Source organism: Diachasma alloeum, unplaced genomic scaffold, assembly GCF_001412515.2.
Source record: "Diachasma alloeum isolate Michigan unplaced genomic scaffold, Dall2.0 Dall_scaffold_01222, whole genome shotgun sequence".
NCBI lineage: Eukaryota > Metazoa > Arthropoda > Insecta > Hymenoptera > Braconidae > Diachasma > Diachasma alloeum.
Window position 1 is genome coordinate 71,891 of NW_021681331.1, and position 16,967 is coordinate 88,857.

The 16,967-nt window shown below is 46.9% G+C and overlaps 1 protein-coding gene across 1 annotated transcript; it reads right to left on the reverse strand.

Moving 5' to 3' along the window:
* Window positions 1-10,205: 10,205 nt before the first annotated feature.
* Window positions 10,206-12,139, reverse strand: LOC107046157 (treacle protein-like). Its single transcript, XM_015268680.1, has 3 exons — window positions 11,311-12,139; window positions 10,545-11,183; window positions 10,206-10,417 (listed from the first exon to the last, which is right to left on the reverse strand). The coding sequence occupies exons 1-3, from the start codon at window positions 12,137-12,139 to the stop codon at window positions 10,206-10,208; spliced, it is 1,680 nt and encodes a 559-aa protein (XP_015124166.1).
* Window positions 12,140-16,967: the final 4,828 nt, after the last annotated feature.

Here is a 16,967-nt window from a genome sequence, read left to right on the forward strand (position 1 = left end):
AAACACAAGGCGTTAGTTTTAAATAAAAGAATTTTAAATCTGAACAATTATATTCTGAAATTTTGGTGAGTTTACAATTATAATGATGGTCGTACAACTTACGTGACTTTCTTCTCGTTGTGCTTATACAGGTTTGTCGTTTCCTAATTCTAAAGTTATTTCTTTACAATAATTTCGTTTTAATTACTTTGAATGAATGAATAATAATTATTTGAGTTCCAAGATGTTAATTGAGTTCCGATATTTTCAGTTGGCAATATAAATTATCAAAGAATCATGAAAGATTCTATTCATTGACAAAAAGTCGTAGAATATTTTAAATAAGTAAAGTTACGAAAAACTCTACATTTGATTGTTACTTCAAAATTACTTGGGTCCCCACTTTAGGACTGAATGAATTTATCTAACTCAGAGAACGGGCGTCTCTGCTAATTCTAAACTTGTGACTATCGCACTTGTAGAATCGATGAAAGTAGCCAACTGAAGGGTTGATGAAGAACTGGAACGTGTAGTGGAACTGACTTTTTCCGCGTCGCGGCTCCCTTTTTATATTGAATCGAAAGTGTGTCATCAGAGGTGGAAGGTTCTAGAAGCTTCCCCCTGTTTTTACCATTGTCTTCTGCAGGTATCCGCCTAATTATTGGATTTCTTTGAATATTATTCGGGGATTGGTGGTGACGTTTCTCCTATCCCTTCATGGAGCTCGTTGATTGGTGATTAGGTGACATTAGGCCTCCTCATTTTCCGTTTGGACTTGCGTAGTTTTTCCAAATTTTGTGAAGGGAATAGTCAACCATCTGCTTCCCCTAATTGACGTATCATAACTTGTGGTTATTTTTAGGCGTTTTTCCCCTAATTGAGTCATAGCATCACACTTCCGCTATATGGTCACTGTCCAGCTTAGTCACCCGCGAAACCTCTTAAACGGTGAGGTTCCGGGTTAGCCCCAAAACGTAGGTTTCACCCCATTCACATTCTCATACATTTTCAGAGGTGTTATTGATTTTTCTATTGCCAACCGGTAATGAGATTCACAGACATCTCATGCCTTTCTAATTTGTTAAATTGTAATATTTGATAGTTTCCACAATTTTAAAACAAGAAATCATTAATTCATGCATTCATGATTTAATTCTACATGGATAATTTTTATGGGTGTCGTCTCTACATTTGATTGAGTTACCCTTTCCAATCTATTATTCCACCTTCTCTATTCCTACAAGGAACCTTTGAGATCTTCGCATTTGACTCTCTTTACAGATATGCGTTCATAAAAATTATGAAATAATGGTTATTCCATAGAGAAAATTATTTAGGAAAAATGGATTATAAAGCATTTTTCGACGGATGTCACACCCCCCTAGTTAGACGGAAGTACGAGTGACAGTAGAGAACGAGAACGACGTACCCAAAATAAAAGTTAATAGTTTCTTGAATAACTAATCAACTATATAATTCTATCAATAAAACATCATAAGTTGATTCACAAATTCATTTCTTAAATTCGAATTACTTATTTTCTATCATTAATATTATTTTCTTATCTATTTCTTTTCCACTCAAAAATTCCATTAAGGTTACATATCAGTCGATCGCAAGTTCACGTATTAATACTATTATTATTTAACAGGCAAAGTTCCTCATTTATGGTTCATAATCTGAATCTAACTCGTATTTTGAAGTCTTCTTCTTTTTGTCATTATATTTCTTTTTCGGTTCTATTTTCGCTATTTTTATTATTTTCAATCGATTTGAATGTACAATTTTTGGTTTATTCTTATATGAAATTTTAACATCGCCATACGATAAAACTTCTAAAACTTCGAAAGGACCTTGATATTGATTACCCAGTTTTCCTGGCTTTGGTCCACTTAATAGAAATACATTATCACCCTCCTGAAAATAGACAGGGTTGATTTTTCGATCGTAATAATGCTTTGATTTATGTTTTGAGTCGACTGGATTTTCATAAGCTAATTTCCTTACTTCTGTTAGACGTTCAACTAAATTTGTAATGTGTCTTTCATAAGGGGGTAATTTATCCAATTCATGCAACGGTTCATCCGATGGAATCGTGCAGTTTTACCGAAAACTAATTCATATGGTGTGACTTTTGTGCCTTCGTGGACACACGTATTTGTAAGGATATTTTCCCGGGTTGTTCACCTAGGAAAAATCCAAACTACTTTTTAGCCGCNAAATCCAAACTACTTTTTAGCCGTCTCTATCGCTCAATAGTCGGGCGCCAGCCGAACCTTCACGGGAGGTTCGACGAAAACCGGCCTCTGAGGCAAACTCGTTCACTCAGAGCACTTCTGTGGCCAGGCAAAAAGGGTTGCCAAGCTAGCATCAGTGTGACACGGTAGAGTGGGCGAGGTCCACCAGGAGTATCGTATGCCAACTGTCGCCAGCCACTGTTTCAGGCTGGACATCAAGCCTCACGGCCTAATCCCTCATGTAAAGTGAATCTACTCTCGTCCTGGAGTGTTTTTCACCCTCTCAGTAGACTTTCGCCTNACCAGCCACTATTTCAGGCTGGATATTAAGCCTCACGGCCTAATCATCCATGTAAAGTGAATTTACTCTCATCCTGGAGGGTTTTTCACTCTCTCAGTAGGCTTTCGCCTCCCGAGTATTTCGACTCGGGAGGGTTTTCAGAATTAAATGCGAATCAGCCGGGACTCCTCAGAGCCTGGGACGCCGAGAGGCTGATCCGACCAAAGTGGAACACTGTTACCCACTTCACGACCACCCACGCTCTCGGGCACCAGTTACCGCTTCGGTCATCGCACATCACCGTCTCCGGGTACTCGAATGTCGGCATATGGTCGAGTCGACAGGAGGACGGTCTCTACTCCAGACCCACGGGCCCACGTGCACGACATTTGTTTCGCCGAGCCGGATAACGCCGGAAACAACAAAGTCGTCACTAAGAATTCCGAAATAACTCTTTTTCCGTTTGTGGGGGATGCAGGAGCATCCTCCTATGCTCCCCTGAGCTATTCGCCCACCATTCCCGTGGCCATCTTTCAAGCCAACACCACAGTATATCTCGGAGAAATCCTTTCGACTTCCCCGCTCGAGCGTCCGCGTTCGACTAACTCAGAATCTTACTAGGGCCTTCTCCCCCTAGTCTGGATATCTCAGCGACGATGGGTCATTCTGTTACCCTATCCCCACCAACCAATCCGACGGGATCCCGGGGGCACCAGTCCTCTCACCTGGCCGTTGGTCCCTAGTCTACTCTGACATAGCCTATGGAATCGCCCAGTTGGACAGCCTGTACGTCGGCCCCTTTTCCCCTAGCACATGCTGGGCGAATTCCAAAATAGCGATAGTCTAGTAACGTCCTCCNCCTAGTCTGGATATCTCAGCGACGATAGGTCATTCCGTTACCCTATCCCCACCAATCAACCCGACGGGATCCCGGGGGCACCAGTCCTCTCACCTGGCCGTTGGTCCCTAGTCTACTCTGACATAGCCTATGGAATCGCCCAGTTGGACAGCCTGTACGTCGGCCCCTTTTCCCCTAGCACATGCTGGGCGAATTCCAAAATAGCGATAGTCTAGTGACGTCCTCCAGACATCCAGGGGTCGCGGTTTCACCCATAACCGCTATGCCTTAGGTCTTTCATCGGTTTGTCGCTCAGTTCATCTAGTCGCGGCTTTCTTCAGCCACCTCTAGATGTCGCCTCATGTCTCAATTTTAGAGTTCACGTCTCTTTTTAATGATATTTCAACTCGTAACGAGAAAATCTCGTTACATACCTCCCTCCTTAAGAGAGGTTTCGACCCGAAACCTGGACGTTTCAAGCAAAACCCTCCAGGAGCAACTATTCCTCTCCTTTCGACTTTTCAGTCGGGAGGTCCTCCAAAGCTTCCCTATAGGGCTTCATGTCCACTATAGCACAGTCTTTGGTATTACGACCCGCCATATCAGAAACTTGGTAAAAATTTCTGGAGTGTTTCTCGGTCACCACGAAAGGTCCATTGAACGGTTTGTTCAAGGACGCTGAACGATGCTTTGCAGCACTCGACAGCTCGTGGCCGCGAACTAGGACCAGTTCGCCGACCTCGAATTCACCTTTCCTTCGGCGCAAGTTATGACTTTGCGCCTGTCGATCATTAGCTTCGGCTAATGCATGCCTAAAGGCCAATCTGAGGGTGTCATGGCGCTTCATGCGCTCGACCCAGGCCTCTGTTGGAGTTTCTTCAACTTCAACCTCTCCCTCCAGCTTTCGTCGCAGCGAATTCGCTGGCTCTGGCTCTCGCCCGAGATTTACGAAAGGCGGGGTTGCCTTCAGGGAACTGTGTTGGGCTGTATTATATGCAAAACTAAATGCATCCAGATGACAGTCCCATTCACGGTGATCCTGATCCACGTACGCTCCTATTATAGCTTTTAGCGAACGGTTCACTCTTTCAGTGGGGTTCGCTTGCGGGTGATACGGCGGCGTTGTTCGGTGCTTCATATTAGTTGAAGCAGCCAACTCTCTCAAGTCCTTATTCACGAACTCGGTCCCATTATCGGTCAGCAATTCTCGTGGAGCTCCCCATCGATAAATAATGGTTTCCTCCAATGCTTTCCGTATCGTCGCACCGGTTGCTTTGCGCAACGGCCGCACTTCTATCCACTTCGTAAAGAAGTCTTGGATAACTAGGATATACTGGTGTCCTGCTTTACTACGCGTAAAGGAACCCATAATATCCGCCGATATTCTCGACCAGGGTTCCTCGATTGAGCGAGGTCCCATCTGGCCTATCGGGGCTTGCTGTTGCACTTTGCAGCGCTGACATTCGTGACACGCACTTACGTACGTCATCACGTCCTCAAACATCGCTGGCCAATAATATTGATTGGCCAAGCGTTGGCAGGTCTTATCAACACCTTGGTGTCCTGCCTGCGGCAAATCGTGGCATTCGCGTATAGCGGCACGTCTCATTTCACGAGGGAGAACTAATTTCCACTCGTCCAAGTCTTGATTGTCCACTGAGGCAATTGTTTTCGGCCTCAGGTGGTACAACAATCCTTCGGAAATTTTCCATGTAGGATATTTTTCCGGGATTCTCTCTACGTCTCGACAGCGCCGAAGATACCATTTATCTTCCGTATCCACCGCCATCGAGAGCAACTCCATCGCTCCTTCCGGTGCGCGTGACAAGGCGTCAGGCACATGGTGAAGCGCGCCTTCCCGGTGTATGATTTTGTAATCATACTCTAACAACCGGAGGTTCCATCTCCCTAGCCTTCCAGCCGGGTCTTTCATATTATGAAGCCACCTTAAGGCGCTATGGTCCGTTATTACTGTGAAGGGGTAGCCCTCCAAGTAACAGCGGAACTTCATAATGGCCCACACAACGGCTAAGCATTCCTGCTCAGTTACGGTGTATTTTGTTTCGGGGCCTGTTAATGAGCGACTAGCGTAAGCTATAACTCGCTCTTGTCCATCCTGTACTTGCGTGAGTACAGCCCCAAGTCCCACACTGCTCGCATCCGTTTGCAGGGTAAACGGCAGTGAAAAATCGGGACAAGCAAGAGTTGGAGCCGACGTCAAGTGCTTTTTCAGCGCTTCAAAGGCGTCTTGCTGTTCTTCTCCCCAGAACCACGGCTGATTTTTCTTGGTCAGAAGTGTCAGCGGTTGAGCTATGGTTGCAAACTCCGGTATAAATCGTCTATACCAGGAGGCCATTCCCAGAAAACGACGAATCTGTTTCAGATTCTTCGGCACGGGAAAATCCACGACTGCCGATGTTTTCTCTGAGTCGACTTGTAGTCCTTGACTGCTTACGACGAATCCGAGGTATTTCACCTCGGAACGACAGAAAATACTCTTTTCTCGATTTATTGTGAGACCGTGATCTCTCCTTTTATCGAGGGCCTTTCCCAACACGTGAGGTGTTCCTCAAATGTCCTTGAGACGATAATGATATCATCCAAGTACACGAACACGTGGGGATACATCTCTGGACCGATTAATTTGTCCAGGGCTCTTTGGAAGGTAGCGGGTGCATTTGTCAGTCCGTACGGCATGCGTTCGAACTGAAAAAACCCTCTTCCCGGCACCGTGAAGGCAGTGATCTCTTTCGAGTCCTCCGCCAACGGTATTTGCCAATACGCGGCACTCAAGTCGAGTGTCGTGATATAATTGGCCTGTCGTAACTCATCAAGGATGCCGGTCATATTTGCAACCGGGTAAGCATCCTTTTTCGTTACTTCATTAACCCGGCGGAAATCGATACAAAACCGATATTTTCCGCTGGCTTTCTTGACCATCACTACGGGACTATTCCAGTCACTTTGGGATGGCTTGATGACTCCACCTCGGAGTATCTCATCTACTTCCTTCCACATTGACAGTTTGATGTGTTCGGACACGACTCTGACCCTTTGTCGGATAGGTTCGTGCCCTCCCACGTCAATCTTGTGGGGTGGTAGCTTGGAAATCGGTGGACTTCCTTCATGCACTGGAATTTTTTCATCCAGGAGCCTCTGGAGTTGGCTATTTTGCTCTTCTCCAGGTACCCTCAAGCCGTTACACACAGTTATGTGGCAGGCTCGGTCCACCGAGACAAACTTGAATGTTTCGTCAGGTTTGTCTCTAAAGAACCAGGATTGGTCAAAGAAGTCAATGACCATCCGTGCTTCTCTCAAAAAGTCCAATCCCAGTATGAAATCCTCGGATAGCGAAGCCATCCAAAGAATTTTAAGCGTGACGGGTCTTCCCCCTCATACCAGAGGTATTTTAGAGGCCTCCTTTACCACCTCTAGTTGGCTATTCGCCACTAGAACTCTTCTCAGTGGTATTCTTCTCGCACTGATACCTAGCTCGCTCAGCAGCTCGATCCCCGCTTCTCCAGCGAAGGTACGAGATGCCCCTGAGTCCACTAGAGCGCGTATTTTCCTTCCGTGAATTTCGATATTCACGTGAAAGGCAAATGTCTTTCCTTCTTTCATCGCCTGATTGATAAACTCCAGATCAGAGCTTATCTCCGGCGATGACAATGCAATGGGGTCCGTCAGGGATTCCAGAGAGAGTTTTTCCACTCTCCCCTCCTCTCGAGACTCCTCTGCCACTGCCGCGGGCATTTCTACCCTTTGTACAGCAGTTTTTCCGACCTCTGGGCTATGATTCTGCCCTGAGATCTCCCTTCCTACAGTTTCTGAGGAATTTTCCGCCTCTTCCACTGGGTTTCTTTCCAAATTCTCCGAGATTTCCGGCGGCGTAGACGAATTTTCGTCATTTACGCTGCCGGTTTCCCGTTTTTTGGACGGCATTTTGGGCACTCTGGCAAGTGCACGCCTTTGGCACCGCATCCGTAACAAAATACGGTTCGTTCGGCGGTGTAAAACCTGAACGTGTGGCCTACACGGTCACAATTGCGACACACCAATAAGTGCCTGGTGAAACCAGCACGTCCACCCCTCCCTGAAGGAGCATCACGACTTTGCAAGGCGTGTGCTGCTTCAGTTTCCTGCAATTCGAGCTCGTCATAGATGACTTCTACAGTCTCTGTGGGCTCGTTGTGCCTTTCCATCTCGAGTGCTCTCAGAGATGGCTTCTCATAGCCTCTGTGCTGCCTCGGATCTTTATGCACGAAGCTCGAGCTTTTTTGGACATAGCTCAGGCCTCGGTATGCGAAGCTTGGGCACAGGGCATGTTCTGGTTTTGGAGGGGGTCGCCACGTCAGCTCGGAGAGAATTAATTTCTCCTGACGTAAAGCGTGCCTCTCCAATTCTTTCAACCTCGACGCGGGGCCGAGGGTGTAGCCAACTATGTACTTCGGCAACATATTGTTGTAGATGTACGTTAGCTGCTTCTCCTCGGACCACAGGGGTCGGGTGCGTCCAAATAAGCCGTTCATATTCGCTATGAACGCTCCTACACTTTCCTCCGCGCCTTGCCGGCGGTCGGAAATTTCCTTGTGCAACGCCTGCTGGAAATCCAGCGCTCCGAATCTTTCACGGAGGGCGTGGCACGCGTCTTCCCAAGAGAAAACCTCCACGTGGCGATACCACGTGAGGGCGTTCCCCTTGAGGACCCCTTTCAGGATCTTCACGAGATCGCTTTCCCTAACTCGGATTGCGTCTCTCGCATCGTCAATCGCGGAGATAAAATCCTCCACGTCTTCATCTGGTTGCCCAGAGAACGATATGCCCCACCTGGTTAAATAATCCCGGGTTTTGCCAGAGCTTTCATAACGATTTCTACAATCCTCGCGGCCGTAAAAATCGCTCTTCGTAGTGCTTGACTCGGAGGCTTGCCTACGACGCTCTCTGCGGCGTGGGTATCTTTCATTTCCCCCATAATCATTTCCTAGGGCTGTTCGCCCTGGAGGATTTGTGGGAGACTGCCTCAGAACCTCAGGCTCTGGTTCTCAGACCTTCTGTTGAGGGTTGGCCATCGCTGGCCCCAAATGTCCCCTCAGTTCCCTGCTCAGTTTCTGCACCTGAGCAAGTATTTCCTCAGCCGTTGGCGTGGCGTTTGTTACCGTCACGCCCGGAATTCCTTCCGTCGTCGTCGTAGCTCCACTAGCATTTCGGCTAGTGGTTTTGCTGCCTTTCGGTCTCCCTCGCCCTCTGCGGGGAGGGGCTGCAGCTCCGACCAGTCCTGAAGTCCGGATCTGCTCTTCTAGCCTCTTCGCTTCCTCAGCGAAGATTCTCAGTATTGCCATTCGCGAGGCTAGGTCCTCTGAGGACCTTTCGGCCCCTTGGCCTGGCCTGTCTTTTGGCAAGGGAAGGCTCCAATCCGCCGCCAGCGGACTGATCGGCCTTTTAGCCCTCTCCTCCTCCGAGAGCGGCCCCTTTTTCTCTGGTTTTGATTTCGAGACTTTTTCAGCCTCGGATTTTCCACCACTACTTTCTGAGGTCGTCACTCCTCCAGTGCGTGTCCTCGGCGTCTTCTTTTTGGCTCCCTTTTCGGGATCCATTTCTGAACCTTTCGGTCCTACCGAGGTCTCAGGGGTTTTCTCCTAGTCTCCCCCTTCCGTTTGCTTATTCAGCAAATCCTTCTTTGGCGCCATTTCTAGCCCAGGGAGTCTTCCGTAAAGTTAGGAGTTATTCAACCTCTGCCTTTACGACAGAAAAGAGTTTTCTGGGAGCTCTGAAGCTCCTTTTATACTCTGCAGTACAGAGTGGGGGGTCCTCCCTACTCTTGTTCCTTCTCCGAGTATGTGGCGCCCCCTTCTTTGGGTCGGCGGCTACTCTGGAGGCTCTTTGGGGAATTTTCCTTATCCAGTAAAAATCCCTATAAATCCCCAGGATCATCTAGTGAGTATTTCTGAACGAAAACTCACTAGTTCTGGGCGATTATCTATTTTGTCCCGATGTTTTCCCGCCATTTCGGACGTTTACGGACATTTCTGGAGGTATTTCATGTCTTTGCAGGCACTTTTCCCTCTTCCTCACTCTTTTATTGGGCTTTTCTCCTTTCTGTATTTGAAAAATACTCCATTTCCCGCCTTTGGCGGTACTGGGGGGTGTTTTCCCAACTAAGAGAACCTTTCTCGGCATTTTCAGTGTTTTTCGACTGAGGTGGCGCCATCTAGTGGCATTTCTCATCAACCGGTACTATTTTCATCAGTCGGCAAGGAAGATTCCTACCTTACCGACTGCCATTCAACTGTGGTGGGTTACCGACAGTTGTGACTTTGGTCGGGGAGGCGCTAGATGGCGCCTACTACCCGATTTGCATGCATGTGTGAATAATTATTTGTTTTGGGGCTTTCGCCCCTCACCTTCGTCGGTTGTGCCTTTTTGCGGGCTTACCGACGTGCCTGTTTCCTGGTTATTTTCCAAACCGAGGATTTTCTTTCATTTTTGGGAAACAAAATTTCCCAAAAATCATCCGTGGCGTTTTTTACCCCACTTACCTAGAGGCATTCTTCCATCGCTTCCTCCTCCGCTTTCCCCCTAGCCTCAGATGAGATTGCACCCTCTTTGCCGGCGTCCTCCTGGAGGGCGAGCTTCGCAGCTGGTTCCAGGTTCCTCCTCTCCCTTCTTCGGAGTTTACAGGGCCTGACCCTCCACTCCCGGATTTGCCCGGCGGGGTGTTTTTCAACCCTCTCGGCGGGATTTTGGGGTCGTTCCCCCTGCACCACGTAACTGGGGCGTTCCCTTCGCCTCGGCTGGGGGCGTGTCTCGGCCCTCCTCCTGGGTGTGCGCGAGGCGGTCTCAGGGGGAGGGCGTTGCGACACTCTCTGTCGTTTCAGCCCTCCTCTCCGTCTTGAGCTGCTTTTGCAGCTTCCTCAAGTCCGCCCTGGGGATGTTCTGTCCGTACGCCGGACACCAAGGTCCCTGGGTCCTTTTCAGCACTTTTCAGCACAGGACTTATAGTACGGCCCAGGGCACGGAACTCCGCACTTCTTGCAGTGCGGCCGATACGGGGCAGAACACTCTCTGCTCTCATGCCCCTCCCTCCTACAATTCCAACACAGACGTGCGGGAATCGGGAGCGGTTTGGCCGCCCTGCGTGTCTCCTCCGGATCCGGGGTGCTGTCGACGGGGGGAGACTTTTGGACCATCCTCTCGTCTTCAGAGGCCTTACGTTTGGGGATTTTCACCCCAACTGCCTCTGTAGCTCCCTCCCCTCCGTGCTGAAGCATCTGAGAGTATACCTTCCTCGCCTCAGCATCCGGGCCTCTCCTCTCAGGGGTTTTTCGCCCTGGCGTCTTCTCCCCCTTCTCCTTCCTGCCTTTCGGCAGTTTCCCTTTGGCCTTGGAGCTCCTCTCCGTGGCTTCAGGGACCAGCGCTGGGGCTGCAGGGGTGTTCCTTCTACTTGAGGTCGGCTCACGGGATTTTCGCCCGTGCTTCGTCACCCAAGCGTAGGAGGACTTTTCGTCCTCTACCTCCATCTGCTCTTGGGGAGGAGGCGGCGACACAGCCGACGTGGAGGGCCCCGGGTTGAATTGCGGCAACTGTGCAAACATAGTTGCCATCAACTCGGGGTGCTCGACCTGAATGGCCGCCAAACTCCTCGCCAAAGCGTCTTTCTCCTCCGGGGTTTTCGCCCGGGTGGCCTCTGCGACTGGAGACGGAGCGGTCGTGGTAATCTCTACCACTTGCGACACCGCCTCCAGAGGCTCGAACTCAGGGGAGGGAATTTCACCCTGCTCGCCTNGCCAAAGCGTCTTTCTCCTCCGGGGTTTTCGCCCGGGTGGCCTCTGCGACTGGAGNCCCCTCCCTCCTACAATTCCAACACAGACGTGCGGGAATCGGGAGCGGTTTGGCCGCCCTGCGTGTCTCCTCCGGATCCGGGGTGCTGTCGACGGGGGGAGACTTTTGGACCATCCTCTCGTCTTCAGAGGCCTTACGTTTGGGGATTTTCACCCCAACTGCCTCTGTAGCTCCCTCCCCTCCGTGCTGAAGCATCTGAGAGTATACCTTCCTCGCCTCAGCATCCGGGCCTCTCCTCTCAGGGGTTTTTCGCCCTGGCGTCTTCTCCCCCTTCTCCTTCCTGCCTTTCGGCAGTTTCCCTTTGGCCTTGGAGCTCCTCTCCGTGGCTTCAGGGACCAGCGCTGGGGCTGCAGGGGTGTTCCTTCTACTTGAGGTCGGCTCACGGGATTTTCGCCCGTGCTTCGTCACCCAAGCGTAGGAGGACTTTTCGTCCTCTACCTCCATCTGCTCTTGGGGAGGAGGCGGCGACACAGCCGACGTGGAGGGCCCCGGGTTGAATTGCGGCAACTGTGCAAACATAGTTGCCATCAACTCGGGGTGCTCGACCTGAATGGCCGCCAAACTCCTCGCCAAAGCGTCTTTCTCCTCCGGGGTTTTCGCCCGGGTGGCCTCTGCGACTGGAGACGGAGCGGTCGTGGTAATCTCTACCACTTGCGACACCGCCTCCAGAGGCTCGAACTCAGGGGAGGGAATTTCACCCTGCTCGCCTATGGTCATCAGCAAGGCCATCTCGGCCTGCTCTGCCTCCGTCAGGTCCCGATCTGTAATAGAAAGGGACGTAAAATCAAACGAGGCGGTTTCCTCAGTGCCTTGCGGTACTGAGGAGTCATCCGCTCCCTCTCCTGCCAGGGGTTTTGCACCCTGGAGGTTCGCTTCGGACTCCGGAGAGTCCGTCTTACCTTTGTGGGCTCCTTCGGCAGTTTTCACCACCTTCTGCACCAGTTCATCCAGGGTATTGTCCTGCATCACTCACAGGTATTTCACGACGTGTGCTACTTCTCGCTGTAATTGTCTCCGGGGAGCGTCGATAATTCACACGTCTTGTCGCGTACGCGGTCAAGAGGGGAAAGGACGCTTCCCGTGGTCATTTCCCCCAATTTCACAGGTGTTGGGGGTGGGGGGATTAGGGCGCGTATCAATTTGATTAATCGCCGCCGGTGGTCCCCCCTGGTGACCTAGACTCCGACCTAAATTTCCATATTTAGGTAGTCCTTTTGCACACCCTTGATTGATATCAATCAGAGGTGTCAATTTCGTTTTTCCGCGCGACTTGTCTGTCACGTGGCTCACCCTCGCGGGCGGAACCTGTACTTCCGACACCTACAGTCGGTAATGCTATTCTTTTCAGAATAGTTTTCTTTACCGGGCGTCGGTGAATGCTTCTTTCAGCATTTTTGGCACATTTATGAGTGGAAAATTCAATTTTGCAGAATTTTCTCTATTTTTCACTCACTTTCTTCGATTTATCGGACGAAGGAAGGAAATGCCCCGCACCTGAAGCCATCCTCCTCCGGGTAGCGAGGAGAACAGCACCCAGAGCAGCCGGAACAACCCCTCTAAAGCGAAAAATCGATACTTTCGGATTTTCGTCGGGGAAAACAAACTCGTCCTTTCAAGGCCATCTCCCCCGGGTGTCGAGGAGACAGAACATCGAGTTTCTGAGAAAATCTCCCCTTGACAAAAATTTCGTGCATTTCGAATTCTATTTTTCCCTTTTCAAGGAATAAATAAAATTCGTTACATTCGAGGGGAATCAATTTTCTCGATTCTCCTCGTATTATCTATGCGATAATTTTCTACTTACCCCTTTTCAGGATTTTCTTTCTACTACATTGCCGTCGGGTGCCAGCCGAACCTTCACGGGAGGTTCGACGAAAACCGGCCTCTGAGGCAAACTCGTCCACTCAGAGGACTTCTGTGGCCGGGCAAAAAGGGTTGCCCAGCTAGCATCAGTGTGACACGGTAGAGTGGGCGAGGTCCACCAGCAGTATCGTATGCCAAACGTCGCCAGCCACTGTTTCAGGCTGGACATCAAGCCTCACGGCCTAATCCCCCATGTAAAGTGAATCTACTCTCATCCTGGAGGGTTTTTCACCCTCTCAGTAGATTATCGCCTCCCGAGTATTTCGACTCGGAAGTGTTTTCAGAATTAGATGCGAATCAGCCGGGACTCCTCAGAGCCTGGGACGCCGAGAGGCTGATCCGACCAAAGTGGAACACTGCTACCCACTTCACGACCACCCACGCTCTCGGCCACCAGTTACCGCTTCGGTCATCGTACGTTACCGTCTCCGGGTACTCGAATGTCGGCACATGGTCGGGTCGACAGGAGGACGATCTCTACTCCAGACCCACGGGCCCATGCGCACGACATTTGTTTCGCGGAGCCAGATAACGCCGGAAACAACAAAGTCGTCACTAAGAGTTCCGAAATAACTTTTTTTCCGTTTGTGGGGGATGCAGGAGCATCCCCCTACGCTCGCTACCATCAGTTATGCACCTGGCTGCGCTGAGCTATTCGCCCACCATTTCCGTGGCCATCTTTCAAGCCAACACCACAGTATATATCGGAGAAATCCTTTCGACTTCCCCGCTCGAGTGTCCGCGTTCGACTAACTCAGAATCTTACTAGGGCCTTCTCCCCCTAGTCTGGATATCTCAGCGACGATAGGTCATTCCGTTACCCTATCCCCACCAATCAACCCGACGGGATCCCGGGGGCACCAGTCCTCTCACCTGGCCGTTGGTCCCTAGTCTACTCTGACATAGCCTATGGAATCGCCCAGTTGGACAGCCTGTACGTCGGCCCCTTTTCCCCTAGCACATGCTGGGCGAATTCCAAAATAGCGATAGTCTAGTAACGTCCTCCAGACCTCCAGGGGTCGCGGTTTCACCCATAACCGCTATGCCTTAGGTCTTTCATCGGTTTGTCGCTCAGTTCATCTAGTCGCGGCTTTCTTCAGCCGCCTCTAGATGTCGCCTCATGTCTCAATTTTAGAGTTCACGTCTCTTTTTAAGGGGATTTCAATCCGTAACGAGAAAATCTCGTTACATATTATAGGATAACATAGCTAAATCAATCCATTCATCCCATTCTTTATCTTTATCCGTGTATTGTTTCAAATATTCACCTAATACATGATGTGAATGTTCTAAAGTTCCATTCGATTGTGGATGAAATGCAGTAGTTTGTAATTTTTTTATTCGAAATCTTTTCGTAATTCTTCGCATAGAAGCGCTAAGAAAATTCGTACCTTGATCGGTTAACAATACTTTCGGTGCCCCGTAGGTACATACAAATCTTTTTATAAAATTATCGGCAACTGTTTCCGCGTTCATATTTTGTAATGGAATCGCCATTGAAAATTTGGATAATTGATCTTGAATTGTTAAAATGTATTCTTTATCATTTACTGTTTTAGGCATTGGACCAACAATGTCNGTATTGTTTCAAATATTCACCTAATACATGATGTGAACGTTCTAAAGATCCATTCGATTGTGGATGAAATGCAGTAGTTTGTAATTTTTTTATTCGAAATCTTGTCGTAATTTTTCGCATAAAAGCGCTAAGAAAATTCGTACCTTGATCGGTTAACAATACTTTCGGTGCCCCGTAGATACATACAAATCTTTTTATAAAATTATCGGCGACTGTTTCCGCTTTCATATTTTGTAATGGAATCGCCATTGAAAATTTGGATAATTGATCTTGAATTGTTAAAATGTATTCTTTATCATTTACTGTTTTAGGCATTGGACCAACAATGTCCATTGCTACCTTTTCAAAAACTGTTCCTGGTGTATCGGTAATTAACATTGGTTGCTTAGTTTTTACGCGAACTAATTTTTTCAATTGACAATCTAAACATTGTTGAATTCTTCTTTGAATATCGTCTTTTAAATTTTCCCAATAAAAGTTGTGTTTAATTCTATTATAAGTTTTGGAAACTCCTTTATGTCCTCCAATTGGAGAATGATGCATTTCATGGAAGATTTTATCTCTCTCTTCAATAGGAACGTACTTAATAGTACCAAGACAAATTATGATTTTTACTTGACTTTCTTTGAAAGCTTCTTCAATTAAAGAAATAATTTCTTGCCAAGGGATGTTGCAAATAAATTTTGAATATGATATTGAAATTGTTTCAATTTTTTCATTTTGTAAAATTTCTTTCAAGTTATTTAAACTTTCAATAATATATTCTTTTATTAAGAGATTTGATTCTCCATTGAATTTTTTTATAATAGAAGCACAGTGACTTCTTTTTCCAATTCTTTGCTTATAAATCCCACCTAAGCTTGTAGCTTTAATAGTAGGCAACTTATTGATTTTTTTCAATTCTTACACTCCTTCATCGAGAGGTTCACCCTCTTCGGATAGGAAATATAATAAATTATCTTTTCAATAAATGAATAATTCTTTAGAAGAAATTATATTTGATTTTTGAACTTGAAATTTATTTTTATTATTCGCATTTTTAGTAACAATTAAATTTTCAGATTCTAAGTCAGAATCATTACTTTCAATTTGACTATTATTGAGTGAATCATTAAATTGAGAAAATGAAGAGTCTACGGAGCGTGGGTCACTCGGGTTAGAATGAGTTCCAAATATCTCCTCGTCGACCGTTTCTAAATTTTGAGGAATTTCACCTACTGAGATCGATACTCGTTTCGGTGGTCTACCCCTTTTCTTTTTAATTTCAATATTATTGAGAATTTCACCTACTGAGTTTGGCACTCGTTTCGGTGATCTACCTCTTTTATTTTTAACTCCAGTATTATTCGGAATTTTACCGATTTTATTTTTCATAGCACATGGAATTTTACCATTTTTATTTTGAATAGAACATGGAATTTCACCATTTTTATTTTGAATTGAATATGGAATTTCACTATTTTTATTTTTAAAGGGATTTTCACTCTTATCATCAGGTTCTTGTAAGATATCTAAGATTTCTTGTAATTCAGGAGAAAGAGGAATTTTACCTTTTTTATTTTGTGCTCGAGTAGTCACATTGACTAATTCTACAGGATTACGTGATAACGCATCTGCATTTAAATTTATCTTCCCCGGTTTATACTGCACANTTTGACAAATCATTCCAGGAATAGGTTTAAAATTTGGATTTTGAAAATTTTTTGAATTATTTCGATCATTATGATTGTGAATTTTATGATTTCCATTCAGTAAGTTGGGCCGCTGTCGCAGTAGGATTATTGATTTTATAAGCTTCTACAATTTCTTGACCTTTTTTCCTTAATCTGCTTGTAAAATTAACGACAGTTTTTTCTGATTTTTGGAACATTTTGCCTAATTCTCCTTGTAGTTGCCATTCAGTTTTTGTGGGAGTATAAATTTNTCTAAGCTCTGCTCCCCTTAAAACTCTAGAGAAATAAGCAATGGGTTTATTTTTCCCAATTTCTCCTTGAGATAGTACTGCACCAATGGCAATGTCTGAGGCATCAGTAGTAATAATGAAGGGTTTTGCAAAATCTGGATATTGTAAAATAGGAGCAGTGCATAAAGCTTCTTTCAAAATCTCGAAAGCTTCTGACGCTTCTTGAGACCATTTGAATTCTACATCATTTTTAAGTAACTTTGTGAGAAGTTTTGCAATTTTTGAAATTTTTTTTATGAATCGTCTATAATATCCTGTTAAACCCAAGAATGAACGAATATTCTTCTGTTTCTTTGGAATTGGAAAATTTTTGACTGCAGCTAATTTAGCTGGGTCTGGCTTTAATCCTTCTTTGCTAATTATGTGTCCTAAGTAATTTACTTCTGGAC